The 22,646-nt window shown below is 37.7% G+C and overlaps 1 protein-coding gene across 5 annotated transcripts in view; it reads left to right on the plus strand.

Annotated features, from left to right (window-relative positions):
* LOC107557230 (ras GTPase-activating protein nGAP) overlaps positions 1 to 22,646 on the plus strand; it is an 88,864-nt gene that overhangs the window by 34,054 nt on the left and 32,164 nt on the right. Inside the window, exons 2-3 of one of the 5 annotated variants that reach the window (XM_016240578.1) lie at positions 3,401 to 3,528; positions 4,357 to 4,483. In XM_016240578.1, the coding sequence (XP_016096064.1) occupies positions 3,401 to 3,528; positions 4,357 to 4,483 (255 nt within the window). Of the gene's footprint in view, positions 1 to 3,400; positions 3,529 to 4,356; positions 4,484 to 6,471; positions 6,595 to 8,196; positions 8,324 to 13,402; positions 13,477 to 19,498; positions 19,575 to 22,646 lie in introns of those variants that run through there. The other 4 variants (XM_016240610.1, XM_016240584.1, XM_016240602.1 and 1 more) reach the window with 4 other exon arrangements.

Here is a 22,646-nt window from a genome sequence, read left to right on the forward strand (position 1 = left end):
TGAACACTATTGAGTTCTTTCCAATGGCGAGAATAAAGGCCTTTGAGAGGCTGTTCCATCTGCTGGTTTTGAGAGATCTCTGATCCTCAGTGTTCACTGGCCTTTTACTCCCCCAAGAGAGAAGCCGGGATTTGCACATAGCTGGTATGAACAGGCGCATATGAAGCTCTCATCCTCACCCGAATGCAGAGGCAGTGAATCTGTACGGGATGCAATTAAAATTCCTAAAATAAATCTCCTTTGCTGCTGTGTTGACAGTCAGTAGACGATGCTGGTTGATGAGGTTTAAATAATACTGATGCACGAGGTTAAAATAGACAACTATTTTTGAAATTCAAATGCTAGTGGCACAGAATTTACACATTTGTAATGCAAATATTGGTGTTATTGAACACGGTTATTTTTGAATCACTCGTGCCTGGAGAGTCTCAATATGAGCAGATAATTATGGAAGATATTGTGTTCCATCAGATGGAGTTGTCAACTGCTTTCCCAACAGCTTCACGCATTTCTTAATGGGATATGAGATCTCTGGAGAAGTCACTTTATCTCACCCGTCCATATGTTAAATGCTGCCGCTGAGCGCTAGCTGTCGTCTCAAACAGACAGGCTTTAGATTGGACCGGCTCCCTCCACTCCCACACATTTCACCTCCATCTTTCCACAGCCGCCTTGAGTGGAGCGCCACCAGTCTCACTCGTTTGCCTTCCAGCACTTATCCAAACACCCATTAAAGCATGTCTGTTTACTCAGTTGAATGCTTGTTTGCAGAGCAGTAAATAGAAAAACTGTTTGTGTCGTCAATGTTGAGCTCGATCTCTCCCAAATTCTTTTGTTCACACCTAGGGCTGGGAGATTTTTACCAATTATCGCAATATATTGATGATGATCACTCTCTGGTGATATAACATTATGCAACACTGTGAATGGCTCATGGGCCATTAAAGGGATAATTCACCCAAAAATGATATTTCTGTCATCATTTAATCAACCTCATGTCATTCGTGTTCATTTGACTTTTTCCATGGCAAATCAAAGATGTTTAGCAGCAGTTTGTCCAAGCTGTTTTTTCCATAACATTTAAGTGTATAGAGAGCCAACTGAATCTTTATAGCATTTCTGATTTAAGATTTAATAGCAAAAATAACATTCAAATGAGTTTGATTCATTTCTAAATCTGTTCTATCTGTCTGATTTGATTCATCATTTAAAAAAACAAAAAAAAACATTTATTTCATCAATTTTCATATATTAACATGTTATTGTAAAAATGCACTAGTGTTCAGAAGTTTGGAGTTAGTTCTTTTTTTTAAGAAGACTCTTATGCTTACCAAAACTGTATTTATTTGAAAATACAGTAAAACCAGTAATATTGTGAAATAATATTATTACTAATTTAAACTGTTTTCTATTTTAATACATTTCAAAAATATAATTTATTTCTGTTATGGCAAAGCTGAATTTTCAGCAGTCATTACTCCAGTCTTCAGTGTCACATGATCCTTCAGAAATCATTCTAATATGCTGATTTGGTGCTCAAACATTTCTTATCAATGTTGAAAATAATTTCATATTATAGTGGAAACCATGATACACCTTTTCAGGATATAGAGTAGAATTGAAATTTCAGCATTTATCTTAAATAGAAGTCTTTTTTAATAACTTCTTTACTGACACTTTTGCTCAAACTGTTGCTTCAAATTTTGAATCATAGTGTAAGTAAAAAAATGGCTGTTGGTGCATATAAAGTAAAAAAATATATATTTTTTACAATAAACATTTTAGTTCTACTATAACAACTCTATACAAGCTCTATACGACTGAAATGGTTACTCTGATTTAAAAAAAATAATAATAATACGTAGATTTATTTCAAATTACATCAAAGCAATGAAAAGAATTACTATTTCTTTTATCCATTTCACCAAGCTCTATTCGCACTAACTTCCGTATTTTTCACTCTCTTTTTGAATCTATCAGTTCTCTGTCTGTTCTGTCTCCTGATCTCACGTTGTTCAAAGAGCTAATGTTTTTTTTTATCTCCCTTGTGCATTTTCGTCATAGCATTGCTTTAGGCTGATGTGGAAAATAGTCATGAGCAAGATGACTGTATTCAATAAACTGAGCGGCGGTGCAGCAGTCACACCCGTCCTCTTGAGACACATTGCGTCACTTTCTTCTGCGTCTGTGTGGTGTTCATTTAGTCATGCGGCCTGGGAAAAACTGAAGTGCGGCCACTATTGGCCCAGTCGGCTGATCCAGAGTGACATCGGGGCAGGCTGACCTCTGACCTTGAGTCCTGACATGTTCTTTCTGTGTCTCGTTCTGGTCAACCGTACAGCAAAACTGTCAGCCAGAACTGATTGATGAAGCTTAGCGAAGGCCTAAATGATCAGTTAATAGACCACCAGGCTTTTTGCCAGTAATGTTCTCTGACAAGTGCTTGTACTCGTTGGTATGTGATGTGACCGTTCCCAAAATGTACTCGGTGTTGCTCTAAAGGTGACCCAGAATGCATCTAATCACTCAGTTCTTGCTTTCAAAAAGCAGATGTTTCCCCTAACAGGGTTTGTTTGTTTCCCCCACAACTGAGATTGAATCCTGTAAAAGAGGTAGATTGCTTGAGAGCATGAGCAACACTATAAACTAGTATAACACTGCCCTCTATAGGCAGCAGTGTGCAGAACACCATACAGTTCAATTACACCTCTTCAAAGGTGAAGTCAAAGTTTACATTAATGTACTTTCTTGGTCTTATTGTGCATGACTTGGCATGTTATTTGGGGGGGGGGGGGGTAGAAGACAGTCTTTGTAATCTTTTAAACACAATGTAAAAAAATTGCTCAGCCTCTGAAACGACTTTCCTTTCAGATGACATCACCAATCGCCAAAAGTGTAGTGTTTTTATATGTACACAAATACTACTTCTGCAGCATTTGTGTATTATCCAGTCAGAAATGTTGAAGGCAGCTTTCTGCCAATGAGATACATTTGAGACAGCACTAGCTGTTTGTCCTAACACAAACAGTTGTGTATTTTTATAAATCCATTTGATGCTGCAAGTGATGCAGAATTTGCTCACAGCAGCGTTTAATGAGTCCAGTGTGACTCATTTTCTTATGAGCAGCATCATTGTCCAGAGTCTATTTTTGTGAGGTGAACTGGTGATTAAATAAAGAAGAGAAGAGAGTCTGTGCCTCTCTGAGGGCCCTTGTCTATTTCTGCAAGCTGTGAGGGGAATATGTAGCCGCATATTTTGGAAGTCCCATTAAAAGCGATGCTCAGTCCTGAAGTTTTAGTCTGAAGAGAATCATAGCTGACATGAAGAGATCCTGTTTTCGTGATGGACCTTTTCTGTGGCAACCCATTCTGAGGTGTTTTTTCTGTCCCCTATGCACAGATGTGAAGGGGCCGCCCAGCCACCGCTTCTCCTGCGGCCAGTCGCCGTTCACGGAGCCCTGCGTTTGGGAGAGGAAGTACTGCATCCTGACCGATAGCCAGCTCATCCTGCTCAACAAGGAGGAAGAGGTAAGTGTGCTCCTTCCCTATGCTTTATCCCCTCATTCTTCTCTCTTCCTCTCTCTCAGAATGAGGTGTGAAGGACAGTTAAATGAAGACACGCAGATGATGTTCGTGCTTTGTTGTACATTTCCCCTTGTGAGGGTTAAATGCGTCCTTTGCAGATGTAATTTTGATTCGGATGGGATTAGTTTTCCAGACAGTTACGTCTGTGATTCGAATAAAATCACAAAGTAAATTTACCTGACCTCCTTAAAGGGTCAGTTGTTTTTGAAAAATGAAAATTCCGTCGTCATTTACTCACTCTCATGTTGTTGTTTTTCTGCAGAACTAAAAAGAAGATATTTTAAAGAATGTTGGTAAAAACTGTTGATGGAAGTCAAAGGGGACCAGAAACAGTTTGGTTAGCAACATTTTTGTAAATATCTTCTTTTGTGTTTAGCAGAAGATAGAAATTCATGCAGGTTTGGAACAACTTGAGGGTGAACTATTTTGTGTGAACTATCCCTTTAAGGAAAACTAGTCCCATCCAAATTGGTCTTGATAGTTAAAGAGCCTCATTTTGCACAGTTTAATGATTTGTTCTCCTCTTTAATGAGTTCCAGCACATTACTCTTGCTGTGCAAGCCAGTCGATTTCATCTTGAGGTTATGAAAGGGAATAATCAATTCACTTAATGTATTGAAATGGTTTCTGATTGACGGATTGCTTTCAGATTCGTTTAAACGGTTCGTTAATTAGTAGCGCTGTCAGGAAAAGGGGCTTTCTGGCCCACTGTTAGAATGTGTACCCCTGTGACCTCCACCCACTGACCTCTGACCTCTGACTTGTTCCCAGATGCCATCTGAGGTCCGTGAAAGCCCCACAGCATCCTCATCAAAGGGTCGCAGCCTGAGAAGGACAGTTAGTGTGCCCTCTGAAGGACAGTTCCCAGAGTATCCACCAGAGGGAACCTCCATGTTAGGTAAGATTTACAGTATGTGGTGTTTCTGTTATGATAGCAAAACTACTATTTATGCTCTCTGTCTGGCAAAATAACCACAGGGATATTCAAGAGGAAACTTGAATTTTGATAGGGTTATCAGATAATATTAGTGATGTTTATTTTTTTGTTTGTCATTCTTAATTCCGTCTATTTTTACATTTTAGATTATATAACACTCAAAGTTTATTTTTAATTTAACAATAACATTTAATAACATTTAATAATTTGTTAAAATAGTTAAAAATGATTTACATCAAATAAAGATTCTTTCATGTTTTTAATTAATATTGTCAAAATTTACTGTAACATTTCAAATAGTTTACATTTTTATGTTTGTGGTGCAAGAATAATGTAGACTTTTAATATCAGCCATGTATCAAAATAATTATCAGTTGAAGCTATTAAAAATTTAATAATACTGTTAAATGTCATTTTTATCAAATAAAGTTTCTTTCAGATTTTTTGTCAATATTGTGATGCCAATATTCACTGTAGCACTTTAAGTAATTATTGACTTAATTTATTAATAATACTGATAAATGTTTTATTTTTTTTTTCTATTAATATTGTGCCCAGTGTTCACTGTAGCATTAAAAATATATAATTTAACATTTTTAATGTACAAAAATAGTATAGAGATTTAATATCAGATATTTATCAGTTATCGGATATAAAATCAAACTAATTGCCAGCTTAAGCTTTAAGCCATGATTTATTTTTTTATTTATCAGTTTAATTTTTATAAGTATATTTATTTCTAGTTATGCTCAGCCTCAGACTAATTTTTTTTATCCACTAGAAACTTATCTTTTGCAGTCTCTTTAAAATGATTTTAATCATCTTTATCCAGTAATCATGAACAATTGGAAAGATCATTGTTCAAAAGATGATGAATTGCTGATTCAAACAGTAGCAGGACCTCTAGTTACTTTGGACAGAAGCTTTTTTGCTCTGTCTATTGGGTTTCAAAGATGAAGCTTATACCAGGGGATCAAATGGCACTCTTTTAGCATTTTCTGTAGCTTTAACATGTTGTTAAGCAAGCACGCTCACACTGCAGCTTATAGCATACGGATTTGTGTGCTAGCAGGCAGAGCATTAGGTGAATCATGAATGAAATCACGTCAGTAGGTGCATTTGAAACATCGGAGCCATTACTCATGAATCCACTGCCACAAGCACGAAGGATCAGGATAACAAAGCAGTGGATTTAACCACAACACCACAGGCTGGGCTTTGAAAAACACCAGATTGGGGGCGGAAATATGCATGCTATAAACTGCAGAATATTTCACAAAACAAAGATCAGTTTTGTATCAAATGCATAATTATTCGCATATATACACACCGCCCTCATTGTTACAACATGAGACTGTTTAGTCTTGCTTTTTTTCAGAGTTTATTCACTCTCACGTTGTTACTAACTTGTATGACTGACTGGCTTCTGTGAAACATAAAATAAGATATTTTGAAAAATATTGTCTGCTTTTGTTCATATAATGAAAGTCAATAGGGTCCAAAACAACACTGGACCACAATGAGTTTCATTATATGAACAGAAAAGGATACTTTTGAAAATGTCTTATTTTGTGTTCAACAGAAGAAAGTTAAACAAGCTTTTAATGGCAAGAGGATATGTTAATGATGACAAAATGTACATTTTTGGGTGAACTATCCCTTTAATCCAAGCTGACACAGATGGGACGCTCCCTGTCTATTTTTGTGAGGTGAACTGGTGATTAAATAAAGAAGAGAAGAGAGTCTGTGCCTCTCTGAGGACCCTTGTCTATTTCTGCAAGATGTGAGGGAATATAGTTGCATATTTTGGGATTAAAAGCGTTGCTCAGTCGTGACATTTTAGTCTGACGAGAATCATTGCTGACATGAAGAGAGCCAGTTTTTGTGGTGGTCCTTTTCTGTGGCAACCCATTCTGAGGTGTTTTTTCTGTCCCCTATGCACAGATGTGAAGGGGCCGCCCAGCCACCGCTTCTCCTGCGGCCAGTCGCCGTTCACGGAGCCCTGCGTTTGGGAGAGGAAGTACTGCATCCTGACCGATAGCCAGCTCATCCTGCTCAACAAGGAGGAAGAGGTAAGTGTGCTCCTTCCCTATGCTTTATCCCCTCATTCTTCTCTCTTCCTCTCTCTCAGAATGAGGTGTGAAGGACAGTTAAATGAAGACACGCAGATGATGTTTGTGCTTTGTTGTACATTTACCCTTGTGAGGGTTAAATATGTCGTTTGCTGATGTAATGAGCACTATTTGGATGGGATTAGCTTTCCAGACATTTGAGTTACAATTATGAAGTCTGTTATAAAATCCAGAAGCAAATTTACCTGACCTCCTTAAAGGGGTCATATGAAAAAGAACATTATTTTGTGTATTTGGTGTAATGAAATGTGTTTATGCGGTTTAAGGTTCAAAAACACATTATTTTCCACATACTGTAAATTATTGTTGCTCCTCTATGCCCCGCTTTTCTGAAACGATTTTTACAAAGCTCATCGGTCTGAAAAGTGAGGTGTGCTCTGATTGGCCAGCTATCTAGTGCGTTGTGATTGGCCGAATACCTCAAGCATGTGACAGAAATGTTATGCCTCTTAACATACTGTGATGCCGGAACAGCCTGCATTGTAGGCTACTCTCCCAGGATCAGGAAACAGTCCTCCATAAAATGCGCTGCACACATCTGAATATTTGGGTTGAACTGTTCTGGAACAGTGTTGTAAATACAACTTAACCACTGATTTTTAGTCGTGTCCTCTTTTGGAAGGCCTAACAAAGTATTTTTCGCTTTTGCAACGAAACACACAGCGTCTTCACAACATGGCGGCGGCGGTGGCAGCAACAATAAAGTTACGCTGCCTTTCTTTACGTGAACATTTGTGCGGTGTTATGCAAATCTTCCCACATCGTGACACATGTGGGGGCGTGTTTAAACGAGGTGTTTTAGGAGGGCTTGGACCAGTCTTAACTTTTATAAAGAATATCTCTTTAGGTTTGAGACTTTAGTCTTTGCAACTTTAGGGAACGTATCTATTCACGAACAGCTTGTAACACTCCAAAGAGAAAGGAAAACTTGAAATCGCATCATATGACCCCTTTAAAAAGATAGTCAACTCAAAAATGAAAATTCTGTCGTCATTTACTCAGCCTCAATTTGTTCCAAACTTGTATGAGCTTCTTTCTTCTGTGGAACATAGAAAATATTTTGAAGAATGTTTGTAAAATCAGTTGATGGTCACCATTGACTGCCATAGTACAGAGCGGGGGGACTACGGAAGTCAAAGGGAACCAGAAACTATTTGGTTACATTTTGTGTTTAGCAGAAGAAATAAATTCATGCAGGTTTGGAACAACTCGAGTGTGAGTAAATAATGACAGAATTCTCATTTTTGGTTGAAATGTCCCTTTTCAGGAAAACTATTCCCATCCGAATAGGTCTTGATAGTTAAAGAACCTCATTTTGCACATTTCGATGATTTGTTCTGTTTTTTTAATGAGTTCATTAGTCTCGTTGTGCAGGCCAACCAATTTCATCTTGAGGTTATGAAAGGGAATAATCAATTCTATTAATGTATTGAATTAGTTTCTGATTGACAGATTGCTTTCAGATACGTTTAAATGGTTAGTTAATTTATAGCAATGTGTACCCCTGTGACCTCCACCCACTGACCTCTGACTTGTTCCCAGATGCCATCTGAAGTCCATGAAAGCCCCACAGCATCCTCATCAAAGGGTCGCAGCCTGAGAAGGACAGTCAGTGTGCCCTCTGAAGGACCGTTCCCAGAGTATCCACCAGAGGGAACCTCAATGTTAGGTAAGATTTATGTGGTGCTTCTGTTATGATAGCAAAACTATTATTTATGCTCTCTGTCAGGCAAAATAACCACAGGAATATTCGAGAGGAAACTTTAATATATTAGAGAATTTTGATAAGGTTATCAGATAATATTAGTGATGATTTCTTCTTTTGTTTGTCATTCCCATTTCTATCTATTTCTACATTTTAGATTACATAACAATCAAAGTCTATTTTTCATTTAACACTAATAACATTTAATAACATTAATAATTTGTTAAATAGTTAAAAGTCATTTATAGAAAATAAAGATTCTTTCATGTTTTTTAATTAATATCGTTATGCCAAAATGTACTGAAGCATTTAAAATAAAGTTTTCATTTTGATAGTTTTGATGCAAAAATAATGTACAATTTTAATATCAGCCATGTATCAGGCATAAAATCAAAGTATTTGTCGGCTTAAGCTGTTAGCCATATTTTTATATTTATTTCTAGTTGTGCTCAACCTCAGACAAATTTTTTTATCCACTAGAAACTTCTCTTTAAAATGATTTTTTGATCCTCTTTATCCAGTAAACACAAACAGTTGGAAATGTCATATTTCAAAAGTTGTGGAAATGCTGATTCAGACAGTAGTAGGACCTTTTAGCAGAAGCTTTTTGCTCTGTCTATAGGGTTTCGAAGATGAAGATTATACTGTGGGATCAAATGGCACTCTTTTAGCATTTACTGTAGCTTTAAGATGTTGTTAAGCAGGCACGCTCACACTGCAGCTTATAGCATACGGATTTGTGTGCTAGCAGGCAGAGCATGAGGTGAATCGTGAACAAAATCACGTCTGTAGGTGCATTTGTAACATCATAGCCATAACTCCTGAATCCACTGCCACAAGCACGGAGGATCAGGATAACAAAGCAGTGGATTTAACCGCAACACTGCAGACTGGGCTTAGAGAAACACCAGATTGGGGGCGAAAATATGCATGCTAAAAACTGCAGAATATTTCACAAAACAAAGATCAGTTGTACAACAGTATCAAATGCATACTTATTATTTGCATACACTGCCCTCATTATTTCAATATGAGACTGTTTTGTCTTTCTTTTGTCAGAATTTACTCACTCTCACATTGTTACAAACTTGTTAGACTGACTGACTTCTGTGAAACGCAAAATAAGATATTCTGAAGATTGTTTCGTCTGCTTTTGTTCATATAATGAAAGTCAGTGGGGTCCAAAACAAAATTGGACCCTACTGACTTTCATTATATGAAAAAATCAAGACATTCTTCAAAATGTCTTATTTGTGTTTAACAGAAAAAAGTCAAAACTAGTTTTCAATGGCAAGAAGATTAGTAAACAATGCCAAAATGTTCATTTTTGGGTAAACTATCCCTTAAATCCAAACTGATTCAGATGGACGCTCCCTATCCAGAATTTTCAAAGTGCAAGTTGTTCTGAAAGCAGGTTAATATTCTGATTCACCTCTCCATATCCGCACCTTTTTCTCATAATGATTCATTATGTTTGAGTAACTTTGGTATGTTTGGGTACGTTTGATCCCGCAACCTCTGTGGGCCGGGCAAGCTTGTGCGAGAAGGAGTATGGAGGAATGTAATTTTGTAGAACAAAACTCACTGTTGTTACTGTGTTAGTTTTCTCTCTCTCTCTCTCTCTCTCTCTCTCTCTCTCTCTCTCTCTCTCTCTCTCTCTTTCTCTTTGGACAGTGTTTCATTCCCTCCCAGGCCTAGGGGGGCAATAACTGAAGCTGCCCTCTGACTGGTCACGCATTCAGTACCAGTATGTGCGGGGGTGCCGACACTGACCCAGTGGGCCGGTTGCTAAAGGCAGCAGTCAGAGAAATGCACAAATCTCTGTGACTAAGAGAGTCATTCATTCTCCATACCCTCCTAAGCTGCACCGCCACAGATTCAGAGAGCGAGAGAAGAGGGTTATTTATATGTTAATGTTCGCTCTGTTTGACAATGAGACACTCCGCAGCCAGGGTGGTGAGGGAGAGTCCTGGATTTCTATGGCCATTCAGAGTCTCTAGAGGCTGTTAGATTCACAGCTACAAAAATGTAGTGAGATCATATGTGGTTTTCAGTTTATGTGGTTCTGATCAGTGAATCATATATATTTTTTGTTTTGTTGCCATAAGGAGAGATATATCTTATTGAAGCTCCAGCGCCGTCTTTCTCACGGTTGTCAAGACAATGAGGTTCTGACTCCTCTCACATAGCAAACAGAGCATATTTATGTACTTGTAACTAAGTATGAATTGTGGATGTTGCTTCCACATTTGTAGTATTGTAACAAGGAGAAAATCTGGTTTAAAAGGATAGTGAGCTCAACAATAAAAAATCTGTCATCATTTACTTACCCACATGTCATTCCAAACCTCTACTTTCTTCTGCTAAACACAAAAGAAGATATTTTTAAGAATGTTTCAGCTCCAAAACAACGTTAAACCCCTTTGACTTTCATTGTATGAACCAAAAAAAAATTTTTTTTTCAAAATATCTTCCTTTGTGTTTCACAGAAAACGTAAGTCATACACATTTGGAACTAAATGAGTTTGAATAAATGGTGGCCATTTTCATTTGTATGGTAACTATCCCTATACAATGCAATATTTGAAAATGGCATCCAAACATTCTCTTTAACCTGTCTGTTAGTAGTAATGAAGCATTTAATTGAGACTAAAACAGAATAATGGAGATCTATTTTGGTAGATGAAATGCATCTCATTCTATTGTTGCACTAAAGAATATGTCCAATTGATTTTGCTATTATGCATGTTGAGGCGAGGAAGATGACTCAGCTTTACAGAATCTACTAATAATATTGGTCCCTAAGTCTGTGTTTTTCCCTTGAAGTCTTTGTGCAACATATTTTAGTTTTATTGGAGCAAATAAAAAGGATGAGAATAGTTCAGTGAGCAGTGTCATGGGGCATGCTGTCCTGAGAAAGCCTTATTTTACGTGGTGGGCGAGGCAGATCAAAAGAACTTCCTGGCGTATTTAGGGCAAGAAAAACTGCTACTAGTGGGTTGATAGCAGAATATTGTTGTTTTGCTCGTTGGAAGAAGGGACAAAGTTCGAGGCTATATGTATCAGATCTATCTGGATGGCCATTATAGGAGTATTATTATCAGCTCTTACAGTTTTCTCAGTGCATTATAAATGTACAAAATTCTACTTGTTTGCTTTGGTCATTTAAATGGTGCAGTGTAATTAAGTATTTTGAGTTTCATTTTCTCTGTATCTTGAATTTTAGATTAAACTCATTGTAGTATTTGCATAATGCGCTGCAGTTGTTCTTTTTTTTCTGACTTAATTGCATACTGAATTGTGATTGTCAACTTGAGACCATCATCTGATGTTGCGTTTTGGATTTTCCCCCTTAAAAATGTTTTTAGAAAGCCACTATTTCCAAAAATCATGACGTTTATGCATTTGTTGTTTTGGGGTGAGTCTTAGAGAAGTGAAAAACTGCAAAATTGCAGTGCTGGGCTTTTAGGGTTACAAACTTTCACCATGTTATTGTCTATACAGGAATATGCATTATGATTTAACTGTCTTGAAGCTTCCCTCGCAAGTTAGAAGGCTGAAATTGTGATATGTTCATCTCTGAGCTTTCCTCTGTCATTCTCTAAAGTATCAGGATTCTGTCATATTCCCGCACCTCAGAGACTCCCCTGTAAAGTAACTTCAAATATAGTTATAGGCCTGGCGTGCAGTTGCTTTGACCTCTACAATAAGCTTTTTCAGTGAGCTAGAAGACAGAAACTTTAGTCCGTTCATCTCAGAGCAACCATCTTGCACTCTATAAAGTTTAATCCGGCTATGATTTACTGAATCGGCTCAGTTGTGTGCATAACATAAAAATGGTTGGCTGTTAAGTATGCATTTCTGCAACATTAGATTCTGCAGACTGTCTCGTATTTTACACGTTTTATGCAATGTTGCAATATTCCTACCACTAAATATCTTAAGAATTGGGGGGGAAACCACAGATCAAATACCTGAATATTGCAACATTTGATCTAAAACATTCAGAAGTGGTGTCAGTTGGCAGTGGCCATATTGTGTGACTTTGTCATGCTGGGAGATTGAAATTGCAAATATTTCCTTGCCAGACTTGTTGCTATGATACATTTCACAGTGTGAGCTGATGTTATGTAGCTTCAACCCATATTAAGTGGAAAAATAAGCATTATTTCGTTGATTTAAACAGCGGGTCCCAGAAGATAGTTAAATAATCTATAGCATTTTCACACTGCATCCAAATTTCATTTACACTGAAACAAAGCTTAAATCCTAAGTTTATTTAAAATTATTTTGCTGCATTGCATCATTCAGAAAATGTTACAGTATTTCACTGCTTTCTCATGACATTCTATTCTTTTGATTAAGTTATTTTAAATAAAACTACGTTAAGAAATGGCATTTTCTTAATTGAGTTGTACATCCAGTTGCCTTACTTCCCTCATTCATTCCACTATATTGTTCTGCAGCAGTGAGGGTTTCCTGTTCTTTCTCATGCATGTAACAGGTGAAATGTCTTACTTCAGTGTTACACAATGAGTGAAATATATAGTGCTGCCATATTTTTATATTTCTGTTCTGTATATTATCAGGATCAGTGCTATATTGACTCATTGGCACCTTTGCATTAAAGTAATAGTTTTTATTTCTTTTCTGGTTACCCTTATATACAAAGCCTATTTGGCTTTTTCTTCGGTGGAACAATATAATTGCCAGTAAATTACTTAACTTTCATCTTGTGTGAAATACCTTCAAAACCAGGGATTTAGCTTGTCAACGCGCTTTATTAATTTGATAAATGCATTTCCTGGTAATGTCTGAGGATGGACAGTGTGCAGTCGACTGTACATTAAAGGATCCTCGGAGAGGACAGCCATTGTGCTCTTTTCAATAGACTAACAGAGAGAAAAGCGGAGTGGGTTTGACTGAGACTGACTGGATCGGGCTCAGGCTTTACAGCATTCCTGTATCGACAGCGTGAAGGGGGTGTGAGAGGCTTCACTCACTGAAACACCGACTCGGCTCAAATCATCTTCTCTATGGGATTGTTTCGTTTTGTTGTCGCGGAGGGGTGTGACTATAACTGATTGCGGGTTCGGTATCAACAATGGAATCTATAGGTATGTTTTTCGCATCGCTTCATTTTCAACGGTTGTGGAGCCACACGGCAGTAAGTTGTGGGAGTTTGAATTGATATTAACGTTTCGTAATTGAGACTTTGGTCTACTTCTAAGTGGTACTGTTATAGTGGTGTTATTTTAAATACTAATGCAGACATATGATGTAGTGTGCATTCAACAGTTGTATGAAGTTGAAACTGCTTTACGGTTCTGTTAACGATTCGGAATCGATGAACGGTTATTTTAAAATTCATGACCTGAACGTTTCCTAAACTTGTTTCCCGACGATTCAGACGAAACGCAGTTTTAAAATACTCTCAATTCTGTGTTTGAAACATACAGCGTGACTAGTGTAGTCCGATTTCCCACCCAGCGACTCTGTGATTCACTACTATAAAGAACCGACTCCTAAAGCACAGCCCAATCGAAGTAGTCCGATTCCCGAGCAAATAACTCTTTTGAGTCGGTTCAGTTTAATGAATCAAAATACGATTCACTAATTGAATCATTCGGAGAGGTTACTTAAATGAATCTTACTGGCATTCTGAAACGCGTGTAATTAAATCAAAAAATGTATCTCTCTTTATTTATTCCTTCTCTTTCTAGCTTGTACTTATTTGAACAATGTCTAAGAACTTGGTATTACAACCACTTCTTGTGTCTGTTTGCCTCTTTAAGAAGAATCGCTTTATGTATCCCCCAATTGTAAGTCGCTTTGGATAAAAGCGTCTGCTAAATGACTAAATGTAAATGTAAAATTATTTATATCGTCGTGTTTTAAACCAAGAATTGTTACTGTTTATGATGTACGTAAAGTGTTTTATAAAGATAAATGAATAAAGTTTGAAGTATTAAAAGAATCGTTCATGGAACCTGACTCGGAAGAATTCCCATTCCTCTTTTTTTCAGGGCTCTGGTTTTAAAATTTGACATTTTCCTAATTTAGATTAGCAATGGCTCGTTGCCATCGTGCTTTTAACATTAAGTAGAAGAAAGCATCGATTTTTCCGCTTGCCTGCACCCCTATCCTTCATTTAACAGTCTTCAGTTCAATTTCTCACTTTGTGAAGAGACCTTCCCGTAGTTTTGCATGCCAAAAAGAAAACGCATGAGTGCCATTGCCATGAGTTTTCAATTATAAATATCACTCAAACTCCCTTGGGATTTGAGAGTCCTAAAGCATATTGAAATGATTTTTCATGGTAAAGATTATTTGGATGTAAACTCCTGCTTGGAGTCATTCAGTCTTTGTTGCTCTTTGCCCTGCCCCCATTTGACAGGATTTTTACATTGTCACTGAGGCCTGAAACTTGCTATGTGACTCTGGATACCTTGAATAGCATCATCTAAACATGACAGTCATCGCATACTATTGCTCTATTGTGCATGTAGGTGTAAGTGGAAAGGAAGTGTGTACATCGTATGACCCCCTCGTATGAACCTCAGCACACTTTTGATACCTGATGTTAAACTTGAAATACCTGTCTGTGGGTTTCCGGCATTTTTTACCAAACCTGTTTGACCTTTAGGTTCTGAGGCATCATAAAACTAAATGCAAGGTCTATGAGTTGCAAGGATCTTAACATAGTGCGCCACACCTGTCTGCTCAGTGTAAGAGTGGAAAAGACATCTTGCGAGTCTTCAGTTTCACAGCTTAGTGTTGTGACATCACTACATTCCAGACATTTGGAATCACACAAAAACGGATAGATGGAAAAGTAAATAGTGACAGAAGTCTTGTCATCAGGAAAGGAAGAGAATAGACACTCTATTGTGCGTCTGTTTGCACTTGTTTCATTAGATAACACATTCTCAAGAGCAGTGGTATTTAAGAAGGTGCACCAACCTGAACCAAAATGGCAAGATAGGGCAAGAGAGAAATTGCTGTCTTAGTCAGCAAACACTTCTGGAAGTGTTCTGTAGCGCCATCAATCTGTTATTGTGGTTTAGCACCACTAATAGAAGTTAGAAGTATGGTAAACCCGGCAATAAAAAGAAATATAACCCCTCATAAGATTCTCTTGGGTATCTGACTGAAAAGAAAAAAACATTGGGATAACAGGCCCATGAATAAGTTTTTCTGAGTAAATCCTGTCCGGTCACAGTGTGCATTTCCACTAACTGACTAAAACCCCACTGTGTTTTGCAGTGGCTTTCATGCAGGATTTTCCCATAGCTTACCATCTCTGAGCATTATGATGCAGAGAAATGCTGCAGTTGCATGTGGTGGAAGTGTGGAGCTTTGCTCAGCTTCACTGTTTCCCCTGCCGTTCCACTAAATATGAATAATTAATACCCAGCCTGCACATTTCATATCAGGTATCATCATCTTTACTGTGTGGAGAGGCCTTACAAGTAGGCTTTTCATGTATTCCATACTGTTCAGGCATGTAGTGTTGATAAAGTTCTCTGTTTCTGTAAGGTCTTGTTCTAGTGGTCATGCTGGGATAATGAGTAAAGCTTGGAAAGGCTCATACACAACACCTTGACATCATTTCACAATTTCAGGTTTATTTCGATTAATCACCCTATTATATCTTTTGTATTTTGATCCTTTACATGCATTTTTATGTCTTAATCCTAAGCATTTGTTTTTCTGTATCAGTTGGTTGCTAAGTCTGCTTGTCACCTTTTCAACTTTACATTGGATAAATAAGGTTTTGTTGTAATTGCAAGAAGGACTTGTAACATTGGTAAGAATTTAGGAATTGATTGTAAATGTATCACTCCCTTGTAGTTTCCTGTATAATTTCTAGTTATTATTGTAAATTGTCTTCGAATTGATATATATATAATACTATTATATAGAACAGTGGTTCTCAATTCCAGTCCTAGCAACCCCCGCTCTGCATATTTTGCATGTCTCTCTTGTTTAACACACCGGATTTAAATCACTAGCTTGTTAGTAGAGAGCTCCATGAATGAACTGTGTTCCAATTGACAGGGTCCCTACACAGTGTTCATTGCTCTCTACTCCCTGAGCACGGGAAATCCGTTTAAGTACTACTACATCACTTCGGAACATTCATTCATGGATTTGCGCTACTCCACTGCCTACAGCATCTTCACACACAGACGAAACTTAGAGAAGTGGGAAATGTGACGTAATATACCTCTGTAAATAAATACAATTTGAATTCTCATCTCGCCCACTTTAATGCCCTTTGAATGGAACACATACGCTCCCTTCGAACTGGAATCATGGTGGAATATCCTGTGAAGTCCACTTCGCATGGCACTTGTGGTCGAATAGAATAAATGTCTGAAGCGATAAGAGAAACATACAAAATTTGCAGAGCGGGGGGTCGCGAGGACTGGAATTGAGAACCATTGATATGCAATACACAGTTATACATAATATATTATACTCTATACATGTATTATATAATATACAATTCAATATATATAATTATACATGTAATTTTCTTACTTTATTTTATGAAAATAATTACATTAAATTCAAATTCATATTTAAAATTCTATACTTTTTGATTTGAGACCTTATGATTTTCAGTGGTTGATGGACGATAAAACAGTTGATGGGCAATAAAACAAAAATCTCATAGACTTACAGTGAAGGAGGTACCCAGCCACCCTTAGCTTAGAGTTTTGCACAGGCAAGCACCACACAAAAATTTTTTAAAATCTAGTTTCCCTGTGAATTGTGTCTCCCCCACAATGCATCCATATATCAATACATTTAATAACATGCAGAGAATGATGGGTAATGTAAGTGCAGTTATGCTTAATGTTGCAGGCAGTTTGGCTCTAGATAAAGCATTGTGGCAAAATATTTTGTACTTTTTTTAAGGCAAATCCGTATTGATTTATTTACACCTTCTGAATGGCATTTTACCACAGACTGATTGCTCATCTCAGAAGGCAATAAAAGCAGTGGTGTTGCGCTATCTAGGGACCACCCTTTTTCGCCCACCCCCCACCCTCCTATCCACCAACACCAGAGCACCCGCATCAATTCTAATTACAGCCTGGCTCCCTGTTTCAGGTCTTGCTGTGTTGATTTTAACCCCTCTGTTATCTCCAGTGCCGTATTGATCCAAGGAAGGGCTGGGCCAAATCAATGCAGTAAGTGGATTTTCAGGGGCAGTCACAGCCTGGAGGGTAGGAGAAAAGGAGAGAAGCTACACTGGGCTGGCCTCACGGAGGGGCTGACAGGGAGCCCTGTCGACTCTGATACCAGGGGACAGAGGACAGTCAGGGACATTCTGACCTTGGGCTGCATATAGTGAGGAGATGGATTGGCTGAGAGCTGCAGAGGGAGAGAGAGACCGGAATAATTCTAGGTGTGATGTAATAGCTGTGATTTAAGGGAACTAAATGAAAGTGTAGTCACTGAGAATAGCTGGTTTGTCCACACTGCCTGTGTCTCGTGTTTTTTTGTTGTTGAGCTAACTCAGTGTACAAAGATTCATACAGCCTTGTGTTCTGAGGTAGTCTGTATTTGCATTGGTAAACAGTGCAATTTTTTTGTTCTAACGTTTATCAATAGGGGAATTTTTAAATTATTTTATTTTATTTAGTTTTTATTTATTGCATTTTTTACCTTTTTTTTTTGGAAAACAAAATTTTAGTAGGGTGTTATGGGTGGTTGCTTACAGGCCCAAGTCAAAAAAAAAAAAGTTAATTAATACAAAATGTATTTTTTAGGTGTTAACAGAAATTTTTTTACGACAGTGTTAACAGAACATTTTTATTAAATGTTTAAGACTATTTTAACTGATTCATTTGTTTGTTTACACTTGTGCTCAAAAATGTGAGGTCAGTAAGAATTTTTTAAAAGAAGTTAATACTTTTTTCAGCAAGGATGCAATAAATTATACTTTTTATAAAATAAATGCGGCCTTGGTGATCAAAAGCAAAAGCATTAAAAATCGTACTGTTTCATTAGTGATTTATTATTTACCATCTGCAGTCCCAACAGGTGACAACGAAGAGAACATTACAAGGTCATTTATTCACCATGACATTTATTGCAGTATGACACATTTAAAACACTAATTTGTACATTTTACAAGATATCAGTGCTTGCTTCCTATTTATTTATGACTTTGGGGAACATAAATTAACTCAATTACTTTACATTGTAGCTGTGGCCTAGGAGTTAGTATACACACTCCAGCACCTTGAGTTGACTAATGTGGGCGGTCTAAGTTTGAGTCTGGCTTGGGTCATTTTCTGATCCCAGTCTCCTGATAGCATCTGATATTGCTTTATTAGATTCAATAAGGATTTTGAAGGACATGCTAAATATAGCACATGAAGTCGTGCACCATACTCCTTCAGTTCTGTCCCCATTCAGTTCTGTTATATTTCAGTAGGTCACGTCCAGCTAATAGCTCTAACACGCTTTGACCTTACAGCAGCTAGTGTAATCTGATGCACGCTTGTGTTTCCTCTCTATTCGTTTACTTCTCCATTCTTTAACGACCTCCATAACACACGTTACTCACACAAATGGCACGCATTCACAGCCTCCAGAGCCGTGTCCCACATGAAGTACGAAAACAAAAGTCTCGAGGCACAGAGCGCCTCTTCGTTTTTCCTAATGTGCAAGGCTGCAGCAGGCAGATGGAGCCAGATGCGCTGAGGAGGGGGGGAATGAGCGAACGAAGAGAGAGAGAGAGAGAGATGGGAAGTGCTTGCAGTTCTGCTGAGAGGAACAGAGGAGTGAGGTTACAGCGATTGATTTAGTAAATGCGGTAAAATCTCATCCGCTGGTGTGCCAAAAAAGAGAAAGGGAAGAGGCTGATAAAGTGAGGAGTGAGGACTAGGATTGAGAGAAGAGGATGGACTGAGATGGGAGAGAGAGATTTAGCAGAAGACGTTTCAGTTTTTGAGGGAGAGCTCTTGAGTGCTGGTACAGAGAGAGAGGAAGACGGTACGATGTGGCAGCGAGCCACGGCAAGACAATGAAGAGGCCGCAGTTTATCAATGCGGCGGAATCTCTCTCAGAGTGATGGACTATTAAAGGGAAAGCGCTCAAGCTTATTGGACGAGGGCGATGGTCACTCTTCAGCCAATCCAATGGTGACCAGCTCCATTTATTCAGCAGGTGATGGGCAACAGCTGTGATAGAGGTATCTCTCTTCCTTTTTCTCAGCTACGTTTTATTAGATTAACTTAATAGATTAAGTTATCGTCTTGCTCTCAGACTTGAAGGGTCATTAAAAAATCTATAATGATTGCAGTTGAGTTGAATATGCTGTTACAAGTCATTTCCTGTTTTTATAAGTTGTCCGTGCATTTTCAGAAGCGAAGTGAGGGGGTGTTTTGCTGCTCTTGGTTTTCGTTTACTCACATTTATGCATTTAGCTTTTATCCAAAGTGATGTAAAGTGCGTTCAAGCTTTAAGTTTTATCACAACATGCATTCCCTGGGAACTGACCCCACGATCTCTGTGTTGCTAGTGTCAAGATTGTAATATAAGTACTGCTTTGCTTAGTCATAGGGATCACTGCGATTCGTCAAGTTCAGCACTGCAGAGCCCTCGCACAGGTAGCAACTTCACAGAGAGTGTGAGTGATGTATGTAAGAGTTTGATCCGAGGAGCTCGATGTTACAACAAGAAAACGTAAAGTTGCTGTTCTAGTAAAGCAGAGTTCTGATCTCATGCATTTTCATACAAATGTAATCGCATATGCACTCTTAAAAATAAAGGTTACAAAAAAAGGTTTGGTAGCGATGCACCAGAAGAACCATTTTTGTTCCCAAAAGAAAGTTCTGTGAGCAATTTTTAAAAGAACCATTTGTTTCTTAATGTGAAGAAAATTGTAATAATCTAAAGAAGCTTTTTTCTAAGTAACATTTTGTGCAATGGAAAAGTTCCATGGATGTTATAGGTTCTTCATGGAACCATCAATGCCAATAAAGAACCTTATTTTTTAAGAGTGTATTTTAGAAAACTGATGAATTTTACGCATTTTGAAATCTTACGTAGACTGACGGTCTGAACAGAACTTGACTGGGCCACTCCTGAGCTGCAAAACTAAATTTAGCCGTTAATCAATGGTCCTCTGGAGATTAGCCAAATGCGAGCATGACTGATGTGTAGTTTAAGAGACATTACGACGTCCCATTTATTTGATATAAACATTTGGTTTGTTGTGTGTGTGTATGAGATTTTAAATCAATAGTTTACCTAAAAAAAAAAATTCTTGCAGCATTTACTCACCCTCATGTTGTTCCAAACTTGAACAACACTCTTAAAAATAAAGGTGCTTCACGATGCCATAGAAGAACCTTTTTTATCTAAATGGTTCCATAAAAAACCTTTAACATCTGAAGAACCTTTCTGTTTCACAAAAAGTTCTTTGTGTCAAAAGAAGGTTCTTCAGATTACAAAAAGGTAAGAAAGAGATGGTTCTTTAAAGAACCTTTGACTGAATGGTTCTTTGTGGAACCAAAAATGGTTCTTCTATGGCATCGCTTGAAGAACCTTTTGAAGCACCTTTATTTTTAAGAGTGAACTTGCTTGTATTTGTGAAACAGATATATTGAAAAAAGAAATTCTCTGTAGAATAAAAGTTAAAAGGGGTGTGATGTTGTTTTGGACCCCATTGTGTTTCATTGACAAAAAAACAGTTCTTTAAAATATCTTCTTTTGTATTGTACAGAAGCAAGTCAGTCATACAGGTTTGGAATTTTTGGGTGAACTATGTCTTAAGCTTTTCATTGTGAGTGGAGGGTTTGATCTTGAGCAGCGGTGGGCAGCTCTCCAGCGGACCAGGCACAATCTCTATTGTATGGATCCACTGAGGCCTGCAAGCTGAAACCAGAAGCAGCGTCTTGGCCAAAGACATCTGGGTCAATTTCAACAGTGTTTCTTGATTCAGTGCAGATGCTGTGAGGCGGGAGTTCTGCGGCAGTTCGTGCTCAGTGATGGACTGGGATTTTATTTCTCAGGGTGAATTAACTAATTATGGGGTGATCTACGCTTCAGTGAGGAGGACGGCCCGAGGAGTGGATCTCTGGGAGGCTGTGCGGATGTAGGTTACGTCCTGCTCCATCCTTGACACACATCGACTGCGGGGCTCCCTGCAAATGCTGAATAAATCGGTCTGAGGAAATTAAAAATAAACTTGGCTATGAAAGCAACATGAGTAATATTCCACTTAGCTTCTGAGAGTGGCTGTATATGAGAGCCACAGGGCACCCATCTGAAAGTCTGGTGGTGGCAGGTAGAGTGAGCGTTCACAAGTGGATGGATGAGTGCTTTATTAAGAGGAATTACTGAAAGCTTTGGGTTAATTCACTCTTTTAAACCTGTCTGATTGGCACTTTAGCCAAACCTGAGCTCTCTGTTAGTGACCTGCTGGGCATCATTATAGGAGAGATAGATTTACAGAGGTCAGGGCAGGTGACTTTATTAGACCCCAGACTACATTTAAGATTGGTCAGGAGGATCAATCATGGGTATGGGGACAGTTTTAAAAAAAAATGTGGGAGGCAAAGGAAGATGCACCTACAAACATCATAATTAGGGATGCTCATAAAATTAATTTCTTGTGTATCCTCAATTTTATTTATATATATATATTTTATTAGAAACGTTTGGGGTCTGTAAGATTTTGTAATGGTTTAAGAAAAAAACTCTCTTAGGTTCACCAAGGCTACGTTTAATTGATAAAAAAAAACTGTAAAAACAGTAATATTTTGAAATATTATAAAATTTAAACCGTTTCATATTTTAATGTATTTTAAAAAGTAATTTATTCCTGTGATGGCAAAACTGAATTTTCAGCAGCCATTTCTCCAGTCTTCAGTGTCACATGATCTTTAAGAAATCATTCTAATATGTTGATTTGGTACTCAAGAAACGTTCCTTTTTATTGATATCAATGTTCAAAACAGTGCTGCTTAATATTTTTGTGTAAACATTGATCATTTTTTTGTATTCATCTTTTATGAATAGAAGGTATATTTGAAACGGCATTTATTTGAAAATGAAATATTTTGATACATTCGTAACAATGTCTTTACCATCACTTTTGATCAATTAAATTAACATCCTGGAAACAGTCTGTGCCTCTGAGATGCATTAGAAATTGTTTGATGATATTTTTAACCTGGCAGGAAGTGGGACAAGGCAGATATTTATATCTCCAGCTTTTCTGTGTGTCATTTTATAAGTGATTAATCGTGCATATTTT

Source organism: Sinocyclocheilus grahami, unplaced genomic scaffold (assembly GCF_001515645.1).
Source record: "Sinocyclocheilus grahami isolate Dianchi unplaced genomic scaffold, SAMN03320097.WGS_v1.1 scaffold21.1, whole genome shotgun sequence".
NCBI classification, from domain to species: domain Eukaryota; kingdom Metazoa; phylum Chordata; class Actinopteri; order Cypriniformes; family Cyprinidae; genus Sinocyclocheilus; species Sinocyclocheilus grahami.